Genomic DNA, 21858 nt, shown 5'->3' on the forward strand with positions numbered 1-21858 from the left:
CATGCTCCCAGAGGGAAAGAGAATGGGAAGGGAGTGGGGAGGGGACGGGATATAGAGATTGGGTGGCGGGAATTGTGTGGAGTTGTACTCCCCCATCCTATGATTTTGTTAATGTCTCCTTTCTTAAATAAAAAATATATATATATTTGGCAACTTTAATGTATAAAAGGAGAGGAAAAAATGGATAGAGATGTTTAAGCAAAGAATAGTGAAACAAGAACAGTTTTTTAAAAGTTCTCTTAGACATATTTATATAAAATTATATATAGTACTTTTTGTAAAACATATTTACATGCATATACTCTTCTTATTAATTGATGTCATTTTCTCTCTAGTACTTTTTAATCTTTCTTATATTTTTTGTTGTTTTATCTCATACTTCTTACTATATTTAATACCTTGAGACTCTTTAATTTGGTATTAGTATTAAAAGACTCTTGTTATTATAGTTTATATCTGTTACCAACTGACCTGCATTTCTCTGAAAGACAGCTACCAGTTGTACTACCAGTACAACTACCAGTCTACTTGTACATGCAATATAAAGAGCTGAAACACATAAGGTTGTTAAAAAGAAAAAGGGGGATAGGGTAGGGTGGGGAAGATAGTATAATGATTATGCAAAGAGACTCTCCAAGGTCTCAGGCTCCAAGGTCTCAGGTTCAACCCCCCCACACACACACACACCACCATAAACCAGAGTGGAGCAGTAATCAAACTGTCCCTGAGATTTTAAAGGTGATATCAATATACAGTCCCACTAGCAAGTTGTGAGGGCTCCTTGTATCCAATTCCAACCGCAGGCAATTTGTTATTTCCATTTGTTTTACACAAAGTAAGACATAAAACAGGCATTTTGCAACCGGCTGAGAAGTCGACAGGAACGCACTTGAATCACAGATGACCCAACCAGTTTCAGAGGGGCAGCTGCGCATGCGCTCGAGTTGCGGGGTCGCCTTGGGAACCCGAGAGCGAATCTACCCGCTGGCGGCGCGGAGGTCGCTGCAAGGCCTGAATATGGAGCTGCCGGACCCAGTCCGCCAAAGGCTGGGAAACTTCAGCCGGTCCATGTTCAGTGACTCGAACCGGACAGGGCCAGAGTACGGCGATGGTCCGGGTGAGTGGGCCAGGCGCGGCCCATAGGTGTGGCCTGTGATGGACGGGAGCAGGTTTGGGAAGGGCTGAACTTTGCCCGAACCTAATATGGCCGCCTCGCCTTCAGTTGGTTCTCCGCAGTGCGGGCCGGGCGGAGGGCTGGGGCCAGGGTTCCCCGACCCAGATTCTGGGCGAGTCCTGGACTGTGGTGCCAGCAAAGCAGCTGAAGTGGCATCTTCCCCCTACCTCCCCGCACACATACACCCAAAATAACATCTTAAAGCTGCCTTCGCAGCATATCCGGTCCGGGGCTCTCCACAAAGGAGAACGATGCAGTTCCTCCGCAGCCTCTGCTATTCTAGCTAAAGTGGGGGGAAAACAGCCTAAATAGCCTTACTTCCCTCCCCTAATTCCACCGCCCCCCAGCCCCCCGCCAAACCAGTAAGAAACCTTTATATTTTCTAGCAAAACAAGTACAACATGCACCGCAAATCCGTTTTTCTTGCTTAAGACTGTTTTGAACCTTTTTAAATCGCCCTGCTCTCTGGAGTTGGAGCAACCACATTAGCAGTCTTGGACAGAATCTGCCAACTCCCCTACCTCTCAGTCCTTTCCCTAAATCTGGTAATAAATACACAAGTAAACAAATAAAAATAAATAGCATGCACTACTTGCTTACAACATGGCAACTTGTAATGCAGTTTCATAAGAAACATTTTCCCCTCATATATCATGGAAATATGCTTTAAATCACTGAACTCAGCAGATGAGGAGAACTCTTCCTCTTGCCTTCTTGGGTTTTTTTTTTTTTTTTTTTTAAAGAGGACAGAGAAAAGTAAAACCAACTTTTTAAAAAATATATTTTATTTTTGAGAGAAGTGCGGAGAGAGAGAGAAACAGAGGAAGAGACAGAGAGAAACACCAGAGCACTGCTCAGCTCTGGCTTAGGGTGGTGCGGGGATTGAACCTAGGATTTAGGAGCCTCAGGCATGAGAGTATGTTTGCATAACCTTTATGCTCTCTCCCCTGCCAGTAAAACCAATTCTTAGTGGTTGCATTTTGCCACCCTGATCACTTGCCTATACCCCAAATACAGGACTATTTACGATTTAGGATAAATAGAAACGTGGAAAAATTAGGGCTTTACATTTCTGGTTTTAAGACTGTTTTAGCGGGCTCATGATCTGATGGTGACCTTTTCTGTTAAGGGCCACTTAGATAACAGAATTTTAGTCTTTGCAGATATGCTTAGGTCTCTGTGTCTGCCATAGGTCATGGTAATTGAGTTGATGACCCTGTTCCAACAGAACTTTATAAACACTAAAATCTGAATTTCATGATTGTCAGTGTAGTGTTGCTTTTTATTTCCCCAAGTATTTATTAATGTGAAAACCATGTTTGGCTTAAACTGAATACAAAAACATAGGACTGGTAGTTTCTCTACTAATTTATAGTGTTTAAGTTTTGTACACAGAACACGACTTGGGCTTTGATAAAATATAGTAGGTTTTGTGTTTTCAGTATTCATTTACACATTAGCTTGAATTTCAATCTCATGATTATAAGTTTGCCTTGTTAAAATAGTGACATAGTATATATAATCCATGCCACTTAAGGAGGTCATACAGTAGTAAAGTACTTGTATGGTGGTTGTGTAAGTTCCAATTTCCATTCCACTCACTGTATATGCTGAGGTGATGCTCCAGTTCTTTCTGGTTACCTCATTTTCTTTCTCATTAAATAAATAAATAAACTGTTTTTAAAAATGAAGAAACATAACTCTTAAAATCTCCATGTTCAAATTTTCTCATGTAAAAACTGTCCTTTACAAAGTTTTGACAAGAGGGCCAGGGAGATAGTCTGTTTAAGTGCAATATTTGCATGCCTGAGGACCCAGAGGTCCCAGGTTCAATATGCAGCATCATCATAAGCCAGTGCTGAGTGGTTTATCTCTCAATGTGTGCCACATTCTTAAAACAACAACAACAAACTTTGAAAATTTTCTTAATTTCTACTCCAAAGCTACTAAAAATTCACCTTTACTAACTTATCAGTATTTTTCTCACATTTTCTTTGTGGATCTGACCTAGTACTATTGTTATAAAAACAAACAACAACAACAACAACAAAAAAAACACAAAAGCAACACCTAGTATGGTGAGTTTGTTTTTAGATTTGAAGAAATGACTGATTCCTTTATTAGTGATAATTTAACAAATAGGGGCAAGCAGAAGTAGATCATAGTAATCAGGCATATCCTTAAAGCTATGAGAGATCATGATCATCTTGCTGTGAGAGATCATGGTTATCTCTTATATTTTGTAATTGTTAAAGGATAAGTGTAAAATAGCTATGGAGAAAATTTGCTTTTAAGAAATATTAGAGGGAGTCGGGCGGTAGTGCAGCGGGTTAAGTGCCACGTGGCGCAAAGCACAAGGACTGGTGTAAGGATCCCGGTTCAAGCCCCCAGCTCCCCACCTGCAGGGGAGTCATTTCATAGGTGGTGAAGCAGGTCTGCAGGTGTCTGTCTTTCTCTTTCTCTCTCTCTCTCTCTGTCTTCCCCTCCTCTCTCCATTTCTCTCTGTTCTATCCAACAACAACAACATCAAGAACAACAATAATAATAACTACAAAAATAAAAATTAAAAAACAAGGGCAACAAAAGGGAATAAATAAATAAATATTTAAAAAAAGAAGTATTAGAGCTTATATGAATTCTTACATTTAAAGCAACTGATTTTTTGAATTGTTTAAATTGATTCCCTTTAGGTTATTAAAATTCAGTCAAATTTAGGGTGCATTTGTATTGCTCAGCTTCAAAAGCAAATACTTTTTTTTTTAAGATCTGTTTCATGAGAAAGAGGCTAGTGAAGCACTAATAGTGGATTCTTCATTTAGGATGTTTTCCCATTATTAAAAACCATTACTACTAAGTATTATATAATCATCCCTAGATAAATGAAACTTGGGTCTCACAAATGACTACACTAATAATATTCTTATGACAGTGTGTTTTTATTCAATTTTTTTCTGTGTAAGGTGTATTTAGTATTGTGTTGACAAGATGCTAGGTTTTGTAAGTTTCAAATTTGGACAGAATATGGAATGTTCTTAGAATGAGGCTATGTATAAGTAAAATAGGAAGAAAGGACCCTAGTATAGATTAAATATTTCCTAAGTGTTAGGCAAGGTAATAGAGTTAAATAATTTATATTCCCTCTATTCTTCTCAAACCATCTTTGAGGTAATTTTAATGTTACAATTTTACAGATGAAGAAATTGAGACTTAGAAATGGTTAAATAACTTAAAGTCAGTGTGTGTGTGTGTGTGTGTGTGTAGATGTCCAGATTTAGTTGGACTCCAAAAATCACCATCTTCTAAATACATATGATTATGTTTACAGTGAGGGGGTGTAACAGGAGAAAAGATGTCTCCTAGGCTGGGGAATAAAAATCAAAGAAGGATCTACAAGAAAAGTGGTATTGAGTTAGGCATTATAGCATGGTGGGATTAGAATGTACTGAAAATCAGGTATATCTAATTATAATTTGGGGAGATTAATTTTTGTCAGAGATTATTTATCCAAAAGAGATTTTTTTTGGGTGACTATAGAATAACTGGGACCAAATCGCTTCCCTCCCCCCCCCAAAAAAAATATAAATACAGTAAGAAACCCAACTGAAATTATAATCCACAGCTGAAAGTTTTGCAGCTTCAGGTGGGTGCTTGCATGTGGTTGGAGCAAAAAGCTGTGGGTGTGGGTTGAACAGCAAAGTCAAATCAGAGCTCTAGGTGGCTCAGGTGCTGAGCTGAGCCATTTTGGTGATTTCACTTTAAGCACAACAAGCAAGTAACATTGTTCCTAGAGCCAGAAGAAAAGAGACAGGGGCTTAAAAACTCTCAGTGTTTGGCTCTGGGAGGGGGGGCGGTTATCCTTCTAAATTTAAGGCAAAGACACACAATAAAACAGGGCATTTGTGACCACAAGACAGCGCAAAGCAAACCCCACAAGAGAAACCTAGAGATCACAATAGCACCACCTGCTGGCCATCAGTAACTAGCACCAAAAAAAAATGTGCAGAGAAACAGAACTAAACAGCCAACTATGCTGTATCAGCCAGACAGAAATAAAACAGACAAAATCCAAGGAATTACAGATTTAGAGAGACTCTCAGAGACAGACTACACAGAGCTCATTATGAAGACTCTCCAGTAATTTAAGCAAGAATTAAAAGAGCATGTTACTATGGAATTAAAACACACAAGAGAGGAATTTATAACAAGATTCAATAAGAATCTTCAAGTCTTGAAAGAAGAACTTCAGTCAGAACTCACTAAGGGGTTAGGAAGCATGAAAGAACAATTTCAGACAGAAATTTACTCCAGGGAGTAAAAGACACTCTAACTGCAATTCATGCCCAGGTAGAAAGCTTAGGAAGTAAATCCACACATTCAGAAGAAATAATCTCAAGTCTAGAAGATATGGTCAGCCCACTCTTTCAATTCAAAGATGAGAGAGAGGAATGGTTCAGAAAGACTGAAGCAACTCTCTGTGAAATTGCAGACTTCATCAAAAGATCAAATGTAAATAAGAGTGATAGGTATATCTGAAGAGGAGGACAAGGCCAAAGGCCCAAAATCCATTTTCAGAGCAATTTTAGCTGAGAACTTCCTTCACTTAGGAAACCATCAGAACATTCTCAATCAACAGGAAGAATGATCACCCAGATTTATAAATACAAAAAGACCAAAGGTAAGGCACATTATTGTAAAACTATCAAAAGTCAATGACAAGGAAAAAATTTTGCTGGCTACTAGTAAAAGGAAAGAAGTTAAATACAAAGGCAGAGCTATAAGACTTTGATCAGATATCTCTTCACAAACTCTAGAGGCAAGGAGAGAGTGGAATGACTTATTCAAAGTTCTAAAGGAGAGGGAATTCCAGCCACGAGTATTGTATCCTGCAAAATTATCCTTCAAATATGAGGGAGAAATAAAGGTTTTCTCAAAGGAATTTGCCACAATCAACCCCACCTTACAAGAACTATTGAACCGAGTCCCACAAGAAAGGAGGAAACAAAGGAATACAAGTTCCAAACACCAAGTTGTAGATGCTACCACGACATCAACCTGACTCAACCAGACAACCTCACCAATGTACCCTGGAAACCCACCTCTTCAGAGCCCTGACCCAGTACAGAAATATAGGGACAGGCTGGGAGTATGGATCAACCTGTCAATGCCCATGCACATTGGAGAAGCAATTATAGAAACCAGACCTCCCACTTTCTGTACTCCATAATGCAGAAAGTCCATGGTCCATGGTCCCAGCGAGATACAGAATAGGAAAGCTTCTGATGCAGAGAATGGGACATAGAACTCTGGTGGTGGGAAATGTGTGGAATTTCACCCCTCTTATTATATGATTTTGTCGATATTTTCTACTTTTTAATTTTATAAATAGATTTAAAAAAAAGAAAAAAGAAAAGAATAGAGGCAGGACCAGAGGAAAAAAAATGCCAAATATATATAACTAGAGATAGATAGCTATAGAATTAACAGTCAATTTGTATTTGTAACCTTGGGAGAACTGCTGTAGTTTCCACTGGAGGTAATGGTGACACAATTTTGGTGGTGGGAATGGTGTGGAATTATACCCATGTTAGCTCATAATCTATAATAAATCACTAATAAAACTTAAAAAAAGATATTTTTATGGGGACTGGGTGGTGGCACACTGGGTTAAGCGCATATAGTATGAAGCATAAGAACCCATGTAAGGATCCCAATTCAAGCCCCTGGGCTCCCCACCTGCTGGGGGATCATTTCACAAGCGATGAAGCAGGTCTTCAAGTGTCTAGCTTTTCTCTCCCTCTCTATCTTCCTCCTCCCCTCTCAGTTTCTCTCTGTCCTAGCCAATAAAAATGGGGAAAAAATGACTGACAGGAGCAATGGTTTGTAGTGTAGTTACCATGCCCCAGCAATAACCCTGAAGACAAAAACCAAAACAAACAAAAAAACCCACAAATAAGTGAATAAACTTTTATGAAAAGATATTTTTTATGTAGTCATTGTAAAGGCCCTTTATGTAAAAGACCTTATGATTATTATTTGTTAAGCTGGATTCTTACTGATCTTCTATATTTTACCAATATTAGTAATGTACAACAAAGTCACCATACTATATAATGTGCAAAAAAAGTCATTAGGCTATTATGACAGAATGATAAAAATAGTTAAAAATTAGGAAATGTATTCCTATGATATTAACTAAATAATTTTGTTATTTACTTCCACTGTCAGTAATTATAAGTAGGCCTAAAGTTTGGAGATTTGTTAAGTGGATAGTATGATTAATTCTAAAGAACTTCTAGGGAATAAGCCAGGATTAAGAGTTGTTTCTTTTTTCTTTATTTTTCTGTAGATAATGAAATGGTCTCTAATTTGGCACTGCAGATGTCACTTTATTTTAACACTTATTTTTTTCCACTTTGGTGGGTGAGCAGCATTACAATGCTTCAGATGAAGGTTAGTATGTGCTTTAATACTTCTGCTGAAATATCTCTGTTCACCCTGGCATTGCTATGTATTCAATAAAAGTAAAGTTTTTAATTGTTTCTATATAAATCAGTATTGTTATATGTGATATTTTACAAACTTTCTTTTTTTTTTTAGTATTCAATCTTGCCTGATTACTACAAATTCATTGTGGTCACTGTTATCATCTTAATAACCTTAATTGAAGCTATCCGTTTGTATCTAGGCTACATGGGTAACCTCCAGGAGAAGGTAGGCTCTTTTTCTTTTATTTAATGCTATATATAAATGCTCAAGACTTTAATAGCAAGGAAAGGTGTCAGATGTGTTGTAAAGAACAAAGGCCTGAAATTAGGCCTGACTCCAACACTGGTGTAACTGTGATCTGGTAGCTTCATTTTTTTTTTTTTAATTTTATTTATTTTATTTATTTATTCCCTTTTGTTGCCCTTGTTGTTTTATTGTTGTAGTTATTATTCTTGTCGTTGTTGGATAGGACAGAGAGAAATGGAGAGGGGAGGGTGAAGACAGAGAGAGGGAGAGAAAGATAGACACCTGCAGACCTGTTTCACCGCTTGTGAAGCAATACCCCTGCAGGTGGGGAGCCAGGACTTGAACCAGAATCCTTATGTGGGTCCTTGTGCTTAGCGCCACCTGCGCTTAACCCGCTGCGCTACAGCACGACTCCCAGCTTCATCTTTTATGTCTTGATTTCTTCATGTACTAGGTGGGTTCTTCATGGATTACATGGGGAATATTTACATTACAGATTTATTAAAATTAAATAATTGATATAAAGTACCTGAACATAGTTAAGTATTTAAGGTTTGATAGTTTTTTTTCTCTTCTGATCAGTCTCAAGAATACTTGATTGGGAGTCGGGCGGTAGCACAGAGGGTTAAACGCACGTGGCACAAAGCTTAAGATTTTCTAAGTCATCTGTGAAGTAAAGGCTGACCACGCATTATATGGCCCACAGTTGAGAGAGAATGAGTAAAGATTTTTGGAACCTTCCTAATGAGCCTCCACCCAGCCTATCTCACTGTTCTTGCAGTTTCCTAACCTCAACATCCCATGCTTAGTTGCTGATTCCCAGTCACGCTCATCCCACATAGTTTCTTGTACTTACTTTTTTTTTTTTTCCAAACTCTACCTAACCTTAAAAATCTACATCTTTGAATTCTGTCTTTTTTGTTGTTTGTTTTTGGTGGTGGTGTGTTTGTATGTGTGTGTGTGGTTCCAGTTTCATTGAGATACAGTTGGCATATAACATTGCATATATATCAAAATAATTACCACAATAAGTTTAGTTGACACCCATCACCTAGCAACATTTTAGACTTTTTTCTTGTTCTCACAGAACTTAGTCTTAAATGAAAATAAAAAGTTAATTTATATGACTGACTATTCCCAGTGAACTTAGTCTCTCTTTCAGATATTAAAAATCTCATGATTTTCAAATACTACTCCCTCTGGAACTTTTACATATATAAAACAATGTTGTCAACTATAGTGATCTTGTTGTGGTATGATATACCCCTAATTTATCTTCTGACTGGCAGGTTATAACTTTTGACCTTCATCACTAGCTTCCCAACCCCCACTATCTCTGGCAACTAAAAATATGGTATCTGTTTCTATGAATTTGGTTTTTTTGATTTCACATATAAGTAGTATCACACATGTTTTCATCTGACGTATATTACTTAGCATAATGCCTTCAGAATCCATTCATGTTGAGGCATTTGACATGATTTCCTTTCTTTTTTCTTTAAATAGAACCAAATTATTCCTTTTACTTACCCTAATTGCTCTTGCCATATATATATATATATATCTAAGTGATGCATTTAATTACTAAGGTAAAGATAGCATTCTAGGATTGTCACATAAATTAGTTTACTCTTCTCATCAAAGACTTAAGTCTTCTGGGAACAAGGACCACATTTATGTTCCTTTTGAATTTTGAACTTTACTGAGCTTATTACTCTTAATATGTGTCATTGCAGGTTCCTGAATTGGCTGGATTTTGGCTTCTGAGTCTTCTTTTGCAGTTGCCTTTAATTCTTTTCTTGCTTTGTAATGAAGGCCTAACAAGTCTGCCCTTGGAAAGAGCTGTACATATTATCTTCACGATATTTCTTACTTTTCAAGTTGTTTCAGCATTTCTTACCTTGAGAAAGATGGTAAATCAATTGGCAACTCGTTTTCACCTCCAAGACTTTGACCAGCTCTCTGCAAACAGAAGAGACATAAGAAGAATGAGATCCTGTATAGAAGAGATCTAATCCAGTGCTGCTAAAGAAGTCTAAAAGAACACTCTGGAAGACAGCAAGAGCTAGATCAGGGAGCTATCAACTTGAAAAGGACATAGCAAGTGTTCTGAATTGTAGATGCTCTAGCTCTGAAATTCCAGGGTTGGGGCCCGGATGGTTATCTTTACCATAATGGAAGCAATCCTCAAGCCTTTATGTTGTGAATAGGATGCCAATTATCTCATTTGTTATTGTTAACCTTTCAGGTATATAGAAATCTGGGTTGCTGGTCATGTTTTACCAGCATTACTATAATATTTCTAGTTAGCACTTATAACTAGCAATATGTGTGTGTGTGTGTGTGTGTGTGTGTATATTTTAAACTTATTAGCTAACCATACCTTGCTACATAGCTGATTGCGTTTCTTGAACATGCCAATCAACATTCTTGTTTATTAGGTTATATTTGTACAAACCAAGATACCTTATTTTCATGCCTTCAAGGGTTAAATTCTAATCCTAGTCCTAGCCATTATACTGAGGTTAAGATGAAAATAGGTGGATTATCATGGTATTTAGGAAACGTTTTTTAAAAAAGGGAAGAAAAATAATGTTTATTGACTATTTCTGCTGAAAAATACACATTGAAGGTTTTTTTTTTAACATATTTATTTGTAAGTGCTTAAAATCTAGATATTTTAGGGTGATAAAGTCCTATTTTTTTTTAAATTTTTTTATTTATAAAATAGAAACACTGACAAGACCATAGGATAAGAGGGGTACAACTCCACACAATTCCCACCACCAGAACTCCGTATCCCATCCCCCCTCCTGATAGCTTTCCTACGCTTTATCCCTCTGGGAGTATGGACCCAGGGTCATTATGGGGTGCAGAAAGTGGGAGGTCTGACTTCTATAATTGCTTCCCTGCTAAACATGGGTGTTGACAGGTCTGATCCATACTCCCAACCTGTCTCTCCCTTTTTCTCTAGTGGGGCAGGGCTCTGGGGAAGCGGGGTTCCAAGACATATTGGTGGGGTTATCTGTCCAGGGAAGTCTGGTTGGCATTATGGTAGCATCTGGAACAGGCAGCTGAAAAAAGAGTTAACATATAAAGCCAAACAAATTGTTGACTAATCATGAACCTAAAGGCTGGAATATTTCAGGTGAAGATTTGGGGTCTCTGTTTTGAGGATAGCTAGTAGGCCTATTTTAGTTATATTACAAAGGGCCCATGACTATACTAGTTTTTTCCTCAGCCTGACATCTGATATGCAGGTGGATCCAAGTTATTATCTGAGGAGATGATTTCATAGCTGGAAAAAGGGTGAGAAAGCTGGGTCAGGGAAGAGAGTAGCTCCCAAATATGGGAAAAGTCTATAAATATTGTTGAGTGTAAACCCCATCGATTTGATCTGGGGCCCATATTCAGCATAGGAGCCTATGAATGTTCCATCTTTTGAAGGGAGGTTAGATAACATACACTAGCTACCACCTGAGGAAGATGGGTTCTGAAATTGGGGCAGCTTGGAATGTTCCTACTCATGACCACAGAATGCAAGCTCAGACCTACAGGAAATATTTTTATCATAAAATCATAACTTTCATAAAACCATGTATAGTATTTATGGTGGTTGTGTATATTAGAGAGTCTTCTATGTAGCTGCACTGTATTAACTTATGATCTTGTGACCTCATCTATTAAAGCATTGTTCAGGAAATAACTGCCGTATATATGAGACTTGATTCAAAAAGAAGGTTGGTGTTAGTACATAGTGATGATTAAGATGATCTTTTTGGGTACACTATACTTATGTTATAAATGAGTGTATTCCTGATAGGGAAATGTGCCTTTATAAGTAATGTACTGAGAGATAGTTGTTGCTACATTTAAAATCATTCCAATTTTCCTTCTCTGTAATTCATGCTTATCTTAGAAGTTTCATATTTTACCATATCACTGTATTAAAATTTTTCATGTTTTCACTTCTCACTTTTATCAAACTTAACCAAACTACTTGTCCTAATTTTATTATTTCTGTATTTCATGATTATATGTAAAGCTCAGTTAAAGATTTTTCTCCCCATGTACAGCTTATTAATCTTTCCCTAATCTATATTTATATTATATATTTTTATATATAGTCACTATGTATACATATATTTTTAATGTTTTATTTATTTATCATTGGAAAGACAAATTGATAGAGAAATTGAGAGAGGAGGGAGAGGTAGAGAGAGACAGAGAGATACATGCAGACCTGCTTCACCACTTGTGAAGTTTTCCCGCTAGGGGCAGGTGGGGAATCACTGTATATTCCAATAATTTGAATTAAAAAAAATTAATATGTTTAAGAATAGAATTTATATTTTTCTAAAACTTATTTGTTAACATTTTCTTCTTTTTTAAATATTTTATTTATTTATTTATGAGAAAGATAGGAGGAGAGAGAGAAAGAACAAGACATTACTCTGGTACATGTGCTGCCGGGATTGAACTCAGAAACTAATGCTTGAGAATCCAATGCTTTATTCACTGCACCACCTCACGGACCACAATGTTTACATTTTTTGAGAATAAAAGGAAGAAATACCATCTGCAATTCCACCAACCTGGAAGAAGATCTATTAGCAAATGCCATGTTTCCTTACAGTTTTCATTTTATAAGTTGATACTTAAAAAATAGAGAATTGTAAGGGGAACACAAGACTTTGGTGGCTGTAGTGACTTAATACACCATGAATGGGTGTGAAACTATACTCCTGAAATCTTAAAATTTTGTAAACCTGTCGGGCAGCCCCCCTGCTCTGCTCCATCACTAATGCTGTGGTCTATTTACATAATTATTGTTTTGCCTGAGACCTGCCCTGCCTGCAGGGTATTGGTTAATCCCACGGGTTAGAACCTTCGCAACAGCTGCTATGGATAGCTTTCTACCTTCGAGCTCTTTTTCTCCACCCCCTCTCCTAGCCATTTCCTTTTCCCACTTGACACTTATGGTTAAAGATATATATAAAGGTATTGTCTCTGATCAATAAAGGCATTGCATTCCCACTCCGCCACGAGTTCCTGGTCTCTCTCCCACGACACTAGCCCAGCATAAACCACTGTAATGTTACCAAATAATAATTTTAAAACTTTAAAAATTTTTTTATATATATTTATTTTTCCCTTTTGTTACCCTTGTTGTTTAACATTGTTGTGGTTATTGATGCTGCTGTTGTTGGATAGGACAGAGAGAAATGGAGAGAGGAGGGGAAGACAGAGAGGGGGAGAGAAAGATAGACACCTACAGACCTGCTTCATCGCCTGTGAAGCTACTCCCCTGTAGGTAGGGAGCTGGGGGGCTCGAACCGGGATCCTTACACCAGTCCTTGCGCTTTGCGCCATGTGTGCTTAACCCACTGTGCCACCGCCAGATTCCCAATTTTAAAACGTTGTATAGTGTTTTAATAAACTGCTACTTTGTCTTCTCTGAATCACTTTATTGGTGGAAATAATTATTTATAAGACAGTTGTCACATCAGCACAATTTCTCATCTCATGATAAATGTCTGCAAATCACTCCCACGGATATGAATCTTTCTCCACATTCTAGCACTGAGTCCTTAATACCTTCTTCCTCCCCACTTTAGATTCTTTGACTCTGTTGCAATAGACAACCCTATGTTTTCCCTTTCTCTGTTTCTTAAGTTCCACCTATGAGTGAGGTTATTTGGTATTCATACTCCTCAATCTGGCTTATGTCAGTAAACATGATTCCTTCAAGTTCCATCGAAGATATAGCCAAAGAAAAGATTTTATCATTTTTTACAGTTGAGTAGCATTCCATGGCCTGTATATACCATAACTATTTTAACCACTCTTCCGTCATTGAACATTTGGGTCATTTACAAATATTTTTAAAAGGTAGTTGTAATCATAGGCACTTAGAATTTGATATCTTGCTCTTTTTTTTTTTTTTTTTTTTGCCTCCAGGATAATCACTAGAACAGAGAGAAATTGAGAGAAGAAGGAAAGGTAAAGGGAGAGAGAAAGACACCTGCAGACCTGCTTCACCCCTTGCAAAACAACCCTTCTGCAGGTGGGTAGCATGGGGTTAAAACCAGTATCCTTGCACTGGTCCTTGCACCTCATGCTGTGTACATTGTGTTACCACCCGGCCCCCTATCTTGTTTTTCATTCATTCTTGACTTTTTTTTTCTACATGGTTGGGGACTCATGTATGAGTCCCCAACATGACTTCACTGTTCCCTGGGCTACTTTTTCATTTAGGTAGAAACAGAGAGAGGAAGGAAGAGATACCACAGAACCAGAGATTCCCCAGGTGCCAAGGTACTTTCATGTGGTAGTGGGGTTTGACACTGAGCCTTGCCCTGTCTAGTGTGCTATTTCTCAAGCCCACATCTTTCTTTATTTTTCTTCCTTTTTAAAAATTATTTATTTTGGGGGAGCAGGCAGTGGCACACCTGGCTAAGTGCTCATATTACCATGCACAAGGACCCAGGTTCAAGCCTCTGCTCCCCCACCTACAGGGAGGAAAGCTTCACAAGTGGTGAAGCACTGCTGCTGGTGTCTGTCTCTCTCCCTCTCTCTTCTCCCCTCTCAACTTCTCTCTGTCTCTATCCAATGATAAATAAAATAATGTTTAAAAATTATTTATTTTTTATATTTCTTTATGGGGGAATCAAAGGTTTACAGTTAATAGTAAATACAATAGGTTGTACATATATAACATTTCCACATAGCAGTACATCCCCCACTAGGTCCTGTTCTGCCATCATGTTCCAGGACCTGAACCCTCCTCACCACCCCAGAGTCTTTTACTCTGGTGCAGTATGCCAACTCCAGTCCAAGTTCTGCTTGATGCTTTCCCTTCTGATCTTGTGTTTCAACTTCTATGAGTGAGATCATACCTATTCAGCCTTCTCTTTCTGACTTATCTCACTTAACATGATATCTTCAAGCTCCATTCAAGATGGGATAAAGAAAGTGAAATCACCATCTTTAATAGTTGAGTAGTATGCCATTGTGTGTATACACCACAACTTGCTCAGCTACTCATCTGTTGTTGGACACCTAGGTTGCTTCCGGGTTTTCACTATTAATAATTGTGTTGCCACAAACATAGGTATACACAAATCTTTTTTGGATGGGTGTGTTTAGTTCCTTAGGATATATCCCCAGGAGAGGAATTGCAGGGTCATAGGGAGGGTCCACTTCTAGCCTTCTGAGACTTCTCCAGACTGCTCTCCACAGGGGCTGGACCAATTTACATTCCCACCAGTAGTGCAGGAGGGTTCCTTTGACACCACAACCTCTCGGGCATTTGCTGCTGTTATCTTTTCTGATGTATGACATTCTCACAGGAGTGAAGTGGTATCTCATTGTTGTCTTTATTTGCATTTCTCTGACAGTCAGTGACTTGGAGCATTTTTTATATGTTTATTGGCCTTTTGTATGTCTTTTATGAAGAATATTCTGTTTATATCCTCTATTTTTATTGCCAGCAGGATTATCGATAAGGCTCAGTGCTAGCACTACAAATCCACTACTTCTGGCAACCATTTTTTCCATCTTATTGGATAGGACAGAGAGAAATTGAGATAGGAAGGGAGAAAAACATCTGCAGACCTGTTTCCCTGCTTGTGAAGCCGCCTCCCCCCTCCTGCTGCAGGTGAAGAGCTGGGGTCTCAAACCTGAATCCTTATGCTTAGTACTCTATGTGCGCCTAACCATGTGTGCCACCGCTGGGCTCTTTCTTCCCTCATCCCCCCACCCCCCGGATATATTGTTGGAAATCAGTGCCGTCAGGATGAATCTACTGCACCTGGTGGTCATTTTTTTCCTTTTTCTTTTTATTTGATAGAAAATAGAAAATTGGTGGTGGTGGTATAGAAAGAGATACCTGCAGCACAGCTTCATCACTCATGAAGCTTTCCTACTGCAGGTGGGGACTGGGGCTTGAACTCAGGTTCCTGAGCATGGTAAATAAAATAAATTTATCCATTTCTATTTAGTAAGAATACCACCATCTTAAATGAGTACATTACTCCCTCTAATAATAAAACAGTAACTTAACTGTTCTATTGTTGGAGAGTTCTGGGGTTTTATTTGTTTTTTTTTTTATATAGAACTTTGTAACAAACATCTCATGCATGTAGCTTTTTTCATTAACAGATGATTCTTTAAAAATAATAAACTATATAATCAGAAAGAAAATTGCTGGCTGTACTGTATGAAAATTTAAAGTACTCTTGATATATATCACCAAATTATAATATCCACTTTCTACCATTCACCACCCACAATCCTGAAGCTACTAAAATGAAAAGTTTGATAAGGACAGACTAATGGAACTTTGTTACCCATTCATCTTTGTATTTCTGAGTAGTTAACACAGGAACTGAGTCTCCTAAGGATGAAGGGAAAAAAAATCTAAAAGCTATGAAAGGAGAAGTGCAAAGAATAATAATAATAATAAAAGATTTTGAATTAAGGGAAAACTGATAAGGAACAGGAAAAGGATTAGGCAAGCTGGTCACAGTCAGCAACAAACAGTGAGATGTGACACAATAAAAACTGGGTCATTGAGTTGGGACAGCCTAAGGACATAAAAAGACTGAAATGAAGTAAAGCTCTGGATTACTTTGTTCTTGAATATTGAATTTTTTCAGAAGCATGGAGCATGAAATATTATAGTGATAAGCCAAGATTGGAAACACAGCCAAGAAAAAGAGGTCTTTAAGGGATTGTTTAAAACGTACAGAAGGTATAATTTGGTTTGGTCTTAAACAGCTCAAAAAGTAAATTGACATAAAGCTTTCGCATAGCAAAATAGGCATGAAGGATAGAAAACAACGAGGCAAAAGGAATGGTTTACACTGTAACTTTCTTTCCATGTAAAGCATTACATTTTGGTCCTAGAAAATGTCTGTCAAAAGGCAAGTGTTATATTTTGTAAGCGCAATTAATGCTAATTTGTTATGGATATACACCTTTATTCTATTGCATATACTTTTCTAGGTTAAAAGGCCTTTTCTAATAATGGTGTTTAACCATAGGACTTTAGGAACTTGTTTAGATTATATATTGCTAAGATAATCTGCCAAGTGTCTTGGTTTTTCATAGAATGTATTTTCCAAGCTATCCTCTGGTTTGTGTCTTGTTTTTTTTTTTTTAATATTTATTTATTTATTTATTTTCCCTTTTGTTGCCCTTATTATTGTGGTTATTATTGTTGTTGTTATTGATGTCGTCATTGTTAGATAGGGCAGAGAGAAATGGAGAGAGGAGGGGAAAACAGAGAAGGGGAGAGAAAGATAGACACCTGCAGACCTGCTTCACCACCTGTGAAGCGACTCCCCTGCAGGTGAGGAGCCGGGGGCTCGAACTGGGATCCTTATGCCAGTCCTTGCACTTCATGACATGTGCGCTTAACCCGCTGCACTACTATCCGACTCCCTTGTGTCTTATTTTTTAAGACTCCTGTCCTACACTGATTCCTAACCTTATTTTCAGAGAAATATAAATCTAAGCACCAGGATAATTATAAACTTTGTATTTAAATCTGCATTTAAGCACATTTTTCTAGGGCCTGAATATTTTTTAAATACTTAAATACAGGAAAGAGAAGCTTTTAGAATGATTCTTAAAGTAAACTTTCATTTTTTTATTGACTTAAAACCCCTAAATTAACACCAAATTAACAAGTCACCACTGCATTATGCTTCAGTTCTGTGGCATCTATCCTTCTCTCTCTGCCCCAACCCTACCCACTCTATTTGAAGGAAAGAAAAAAAAAAGTGGAGAGATAAAGCACCAGTGATGAGAAAACAAACAAACAAACAAAGTACATGTTAAAAACAGTAAAAAGTCGGGAGTCGGGAGGTAACGCAGCAGGTTAAGCACATATGGTATAAAGCATAAGGACCAGCATAAGGATCCCAGTTTGAGCCCCCAGCTCCCCACCTGCAGGGGAGTCCCTTCACAGGTAGTGAAGCAGGTCTTCAGGTGTTTATCTTTCTCTCTGTCTTACCCTCCTCTCTCCATTTCTCTCTGTCATATCTAACAATGACAACATCCACAACAACTACAACAACAATAAAAAACAACAAGGGCAACAAAAGGGTAAATAAAAAGAAAATATTTTTTAAAAATAGTAAAAAGTGGCACAGTGGCTAGTGGATTAGACTTGTAAGCCTGAGGTACTGCGTTCAATTCTGGCATCATAGGTGTCAGAGTGATGCTCTAGCCTTTCTCTTTTCCTCTCCCTCATGAAATGAAATAAATCAAAGAAAGAAGGGAGGGAGGGAGGACTTGAGAAAGGGAGGAAGGAATGGAAGAAAGAGGGAAGGGCAGAACAATAAAGAGAAGGCTGGGAAATAGCTTGCCTGCTGGAATTCACACTACCATGAGTGAAGTCTTGGGTTAATTTTTTCAAAACTAATAGCATTGATAGAAAAGTGCTATTATTGATTAATCTTTAAAAATTATTAGTTCCAAGGATTGATTTACATTCTAATTTAAACATATTGAAGACTCTCTTCAATACTATAGCTCAAAAAAGGAAAATGGTGGATATTCAAATTATGTATTCCTATTAAATAATTGTTTTATAAATGTTTGGTTCATTAGTGCCATTCAATACATTTAGAAGTACTAAAATGATAACTGAGTGAGAGTTAATGACTTTGCATCAATAAATTTTCTAAAAGAGTGAGAGCTAATAATTTTTGTTGTCCTTTAAACTATAGTTCCCTTGCTAAGAAAGATAGGTGAGCAATTAATTGTTGATTGTTAAGTAATTTACAAAACAGAACAGTAAAGTAGTTTACAGTATAACATATTTTGTTCTGCAAAATAAATTTACTTTATTTAGTTTTACCAGTATGTCATACCCTATGTTTTGATACTCCAGGACTAAAATTTAAGTAGATCTAAGTCCCATTCCAGCCGAAGTCAAGCAGAGGATATAAATTAAAAGTAAACATGATGGTTTGTGATAATATTCTAATAGAGCTATGTAAAAATTAAGATAAATAGGATCCTATCTTGAGGGCAGGATAGTCTTTCAGATGATGGAACAAGTAGATATTTTAAAATGTGAAGCCTAAACAGAACCAAAAGTACTTTGATGTGATTCAAACACAGAGTTTAGAGAAAGAGCTTGAGATGATCTGAAAAGAGGCATCAGGATATTATCAGTATTTTATATAACAGGGAAATGAATTTTAACTTCATGCTATATACAATAAATGGTGTATCAAAAACAAAATAAGAAGTCATTGTTGCTATAGTGGGAACTATAGAAAACAGCTAATTTGATAGATGATACAATCAAATTTCAAAAGAACCTCATAATTGATTGAAATCCTAGACACAAACCTATTTTACATGCACACACTCCCAACTTACAGGGTTCATTCTTTACTATTGGATTGTCTGAAAAGTGATGACAGATTTTTCTATACAAAAATGTATCATGACTTTTCTGACAACCTTTTTTTTTTTTTGCCTCCAGGGTTATTGCTGGGGCTCAGTGCCTGCACTATGAATCCACTGCTCCTGAAGGCCATTTTTTCCATTTTGTCGTTGTTGTCATTATTGTATTGTTGTTATAGCTACTGTTGTTGGATAGGATAGAGAGAAATCGAGAGAGGAGGGGAAGGCAGAGGGGGGGAGAGAAAGACACCTGTAGATCTGCTTCACCACCTGTGAAGCGACCCCCCACACAGGTGTGGGTGGAGCCAGGGGCTCCAACCAGAATCCTTGCACCGGTGGGTGCCAGTGCTTAATGTACCGTGTGCTCTTAACCCGATGCCCTATTGCCCTGCCCCCACAACCTAATATTTTAATGAAATATATCTGAGTTGTTGTAGGCGGAAACAAAAAACCAAACATATGACAGAAACATAGTGAGATAATCATGGAGGAAAGCAGTGTGCCTTTGACTTTATTGTACTTATGGACAGGGGTAGATAGCATAATGGTTATGCAAAAAAAGACTCTCATGCTTGAGGCTCTAAGGCCCCACCCTGCACCACCATAAGCCAGAACTGAGTAGTGCTCTGCTTAAAAAACAAAAAAAGAACTTTATTTGTTGGATAGTATGCCAGCTCCCCTGGCTTCTGCTTAACCATATGCCTATATAGGGATAGATTTAATCCCATTCAAAGCTTTGGTCTATTTACATAAATCACTTTTACATTTACATAAAGCACTCCCTCCAGGGCATTGGTGGTTCAGTGATAGGATTCTCACCTGCTCCACCCCCTCCTTGTCACACTCTGATTTTCACCAGTCACTTTTCTCTCCACCCTCTCTATGTCACATCCTGTTTCCACCCTACTTGGCAAGTATATATAAAGACAGCATTGTGAGTTTTACAGTACTTGAGTTTAGCTTAGCTCGGCTACGTCCTGCATGAATAAAGAGATACTGCCTACAGCTCAACCATGAGTCCCTGGTCGTCTGTTACCTGCCCATGAAGCCAGCCCAGCAAAAACAACATAACCCGTCGAAAACAACATATGGCACTACAACGTGGGACTGGACCTGCGCAACTCCCAGATAAGTGAAGACTTTGCCTACCTATGCACTGTGGTCTTCTCTTCTACTTATGAAGAGGTTTGCCAAAGCCTCTACTGTTTCATTATGAGACAGTTTCTCTGTCTCTGGAACATTTTACTCTGGGCCACACTTCGGTTCCCTGACCGGGAACTTTGGTTTCTTATGACCGGGATCATAGAGCTTGGGAGATGCACGGAGATTTCTCCTTGGGCTTTCTGGATTCCCTCTCTCATGTTTCCTGAGGAAAAGGACTACATTTTTCTCCGGGCCACAGTTTGGTTCTTTATGACCGTGATCGTAGACCTTGGGATATGCATGGGGATTTCCCCTGGGACTTTCTGGACTTCTTCTCGAATGTTTCCCATGGAGAAGGACTACTCTAGTTTGAGGAGCATTCTCCAGTACCCTGGCAGTTCCCTAGTATGGAGACACGTGGTTAGTTCCTGATTGGATTCTTTCTTCGATGGGAAGACACTTTTAAAAATGGGTGCCTGAAGCAATCCAGCAGGAACAGTCAGAAACACCCTAAATGGAATTTCGAGGAGCTTTTTGGACTAGGACGCCCTCCGGGGACTCTTAATCCTACATGGTGAGATCTTGATAATCTGGTTCAAGTTGCGTTTCATAAGAGAATGATTTGAATGACTGAATTTTTGTTTGACATTGACTTAAAAAAAAAATGCTGGATGCAGCCATGATTTCTAGAGACATCCAGAAACAACCCAAAAAATTGTTTTTTCCCTCCTTTGATTTCTCTTTTACGTCTTGACATGAATCTGAAATGTTTAATCCTGAAAACTGTATGAGTTATGGGTGGGGCAGATAGTGCAATGATTATGTTAATTATTCTCATGCCTGAGGCTTTTAACCGTGGTTCTTCTGTTTACCTTTCCACATTTTATTGAGTTTAAACTGTATTTAGCAACCTTAAAATCATACTAGAAAGGACTTCCAATTATAATGGAGTTATCAATTATAGTAAACTTCTAATCTGCTACAAGTTTTGTTTGACAAGTAAGTGAATTTCAGCTGTCAAAGTCTTCACATGAAAAAGCATCTACTCAAATGGAATTCCTGGAAATCCATTTGGATCCTGTTCTCTGACATTGCCCACAAGATGGAATGACTACAACACACCCCCGGAAACCAATGATGAGACCTGGCACAACCTGAAGAAACAGATTCGCAGACTCCAAAGATCACTCTCTACAGAAAAGCAGAATTCTGGTGGCCGACATTCCCCATCGAGACAGACATGCAGCGTTTCATCCCTTGGCATTTTCTTCTGTGGTCAGCTACTTTGGACTGACGCCTCCATCGGACTTACTGGTACACGCTGCTGTGTTTCTCAAAGACTAACTTCAGCCAATTGCCTTGAGACTTTATAGACCATGTCC

At 38.1% G+C, this 21858-nt stretch overlaps 1 protein-coding gene across 2 annotated transcripts; it reads left to right on the forward strand.

Moving 5' to 3' along the window:
- Nucleotides 1–945: 945 nt before the first annotated feature.
- TMEM17 (transmembrane protein 17) lies at nt 946–13371 on the forward strand. 2 transcript variants are annotated; one of them, XM_007539629.3, is made up of 4 exons: nt 946–1117; nt 7521–7624; nt 7772–7885; nt 9643–13371. In XM_007539629.3, exons 1-4 carry the CDS (start codon nt 1018–1020, stop codon nt 9919–9921), a joined length of 597 nt encoding a protein of 198 aa, XP_007539691.1. In that variant the 5' UTR covers nt 946–1017; the 3' UTR covers nt 9922–13371. The 2 variants fall into 2 exon arrangements, with proteins under 2 accessions (XP_007539691.1, XP_060043195.1); XM_060187212.1 differs by lacking the exon at nt 7772–7885.
- The last annotated feature ends 8487 nt before the right edge of the window (nt 13372–21858 follow it).

Source organism: Erinaceus europaeus, chromosome 3 (assembly GCF_950295315.1).
Source record: "Erinaceus europaeus chromosome 3, mEriEur2.1, whole genome shotgun sequence".
Taxonomy (NCBI): domain Eukaryota; kingdom Metazoa; phylum Chordata; class Mammalia; order Eulipotyphla; family Erinaceidae; genus Erinaceus; species Erinaceus europaeus.

What these genes read in the sequence shown, in the direction of transcription:
- TMEM17 (XM_007539629.3), top strand. Translation starts at nt 1,018, where the DNA reads ATGGAGCTGCCGGACCCAGTCCGCCAAAGGCTGGGAAACTTCAGCCGG. An exon ending in AGAGTACGGCGATGGTCCGG is followed by an intron (nt 1,118 to 7,520) that starts GTGAGTGGGCCA and finishes ATTTTTCTGTAG; the next exon opens with ATAATGAAATGGTCTCTAAT. An exon ending in TGGGTAACCTCCAGGAGAAG is followed by an intron (nt 7,886 to 9,642) that starts GTAGGCTCTTTT and finishes GTGTCATTGCAG; the next exon opens with GTTCCTGAATTGGCTGGATT.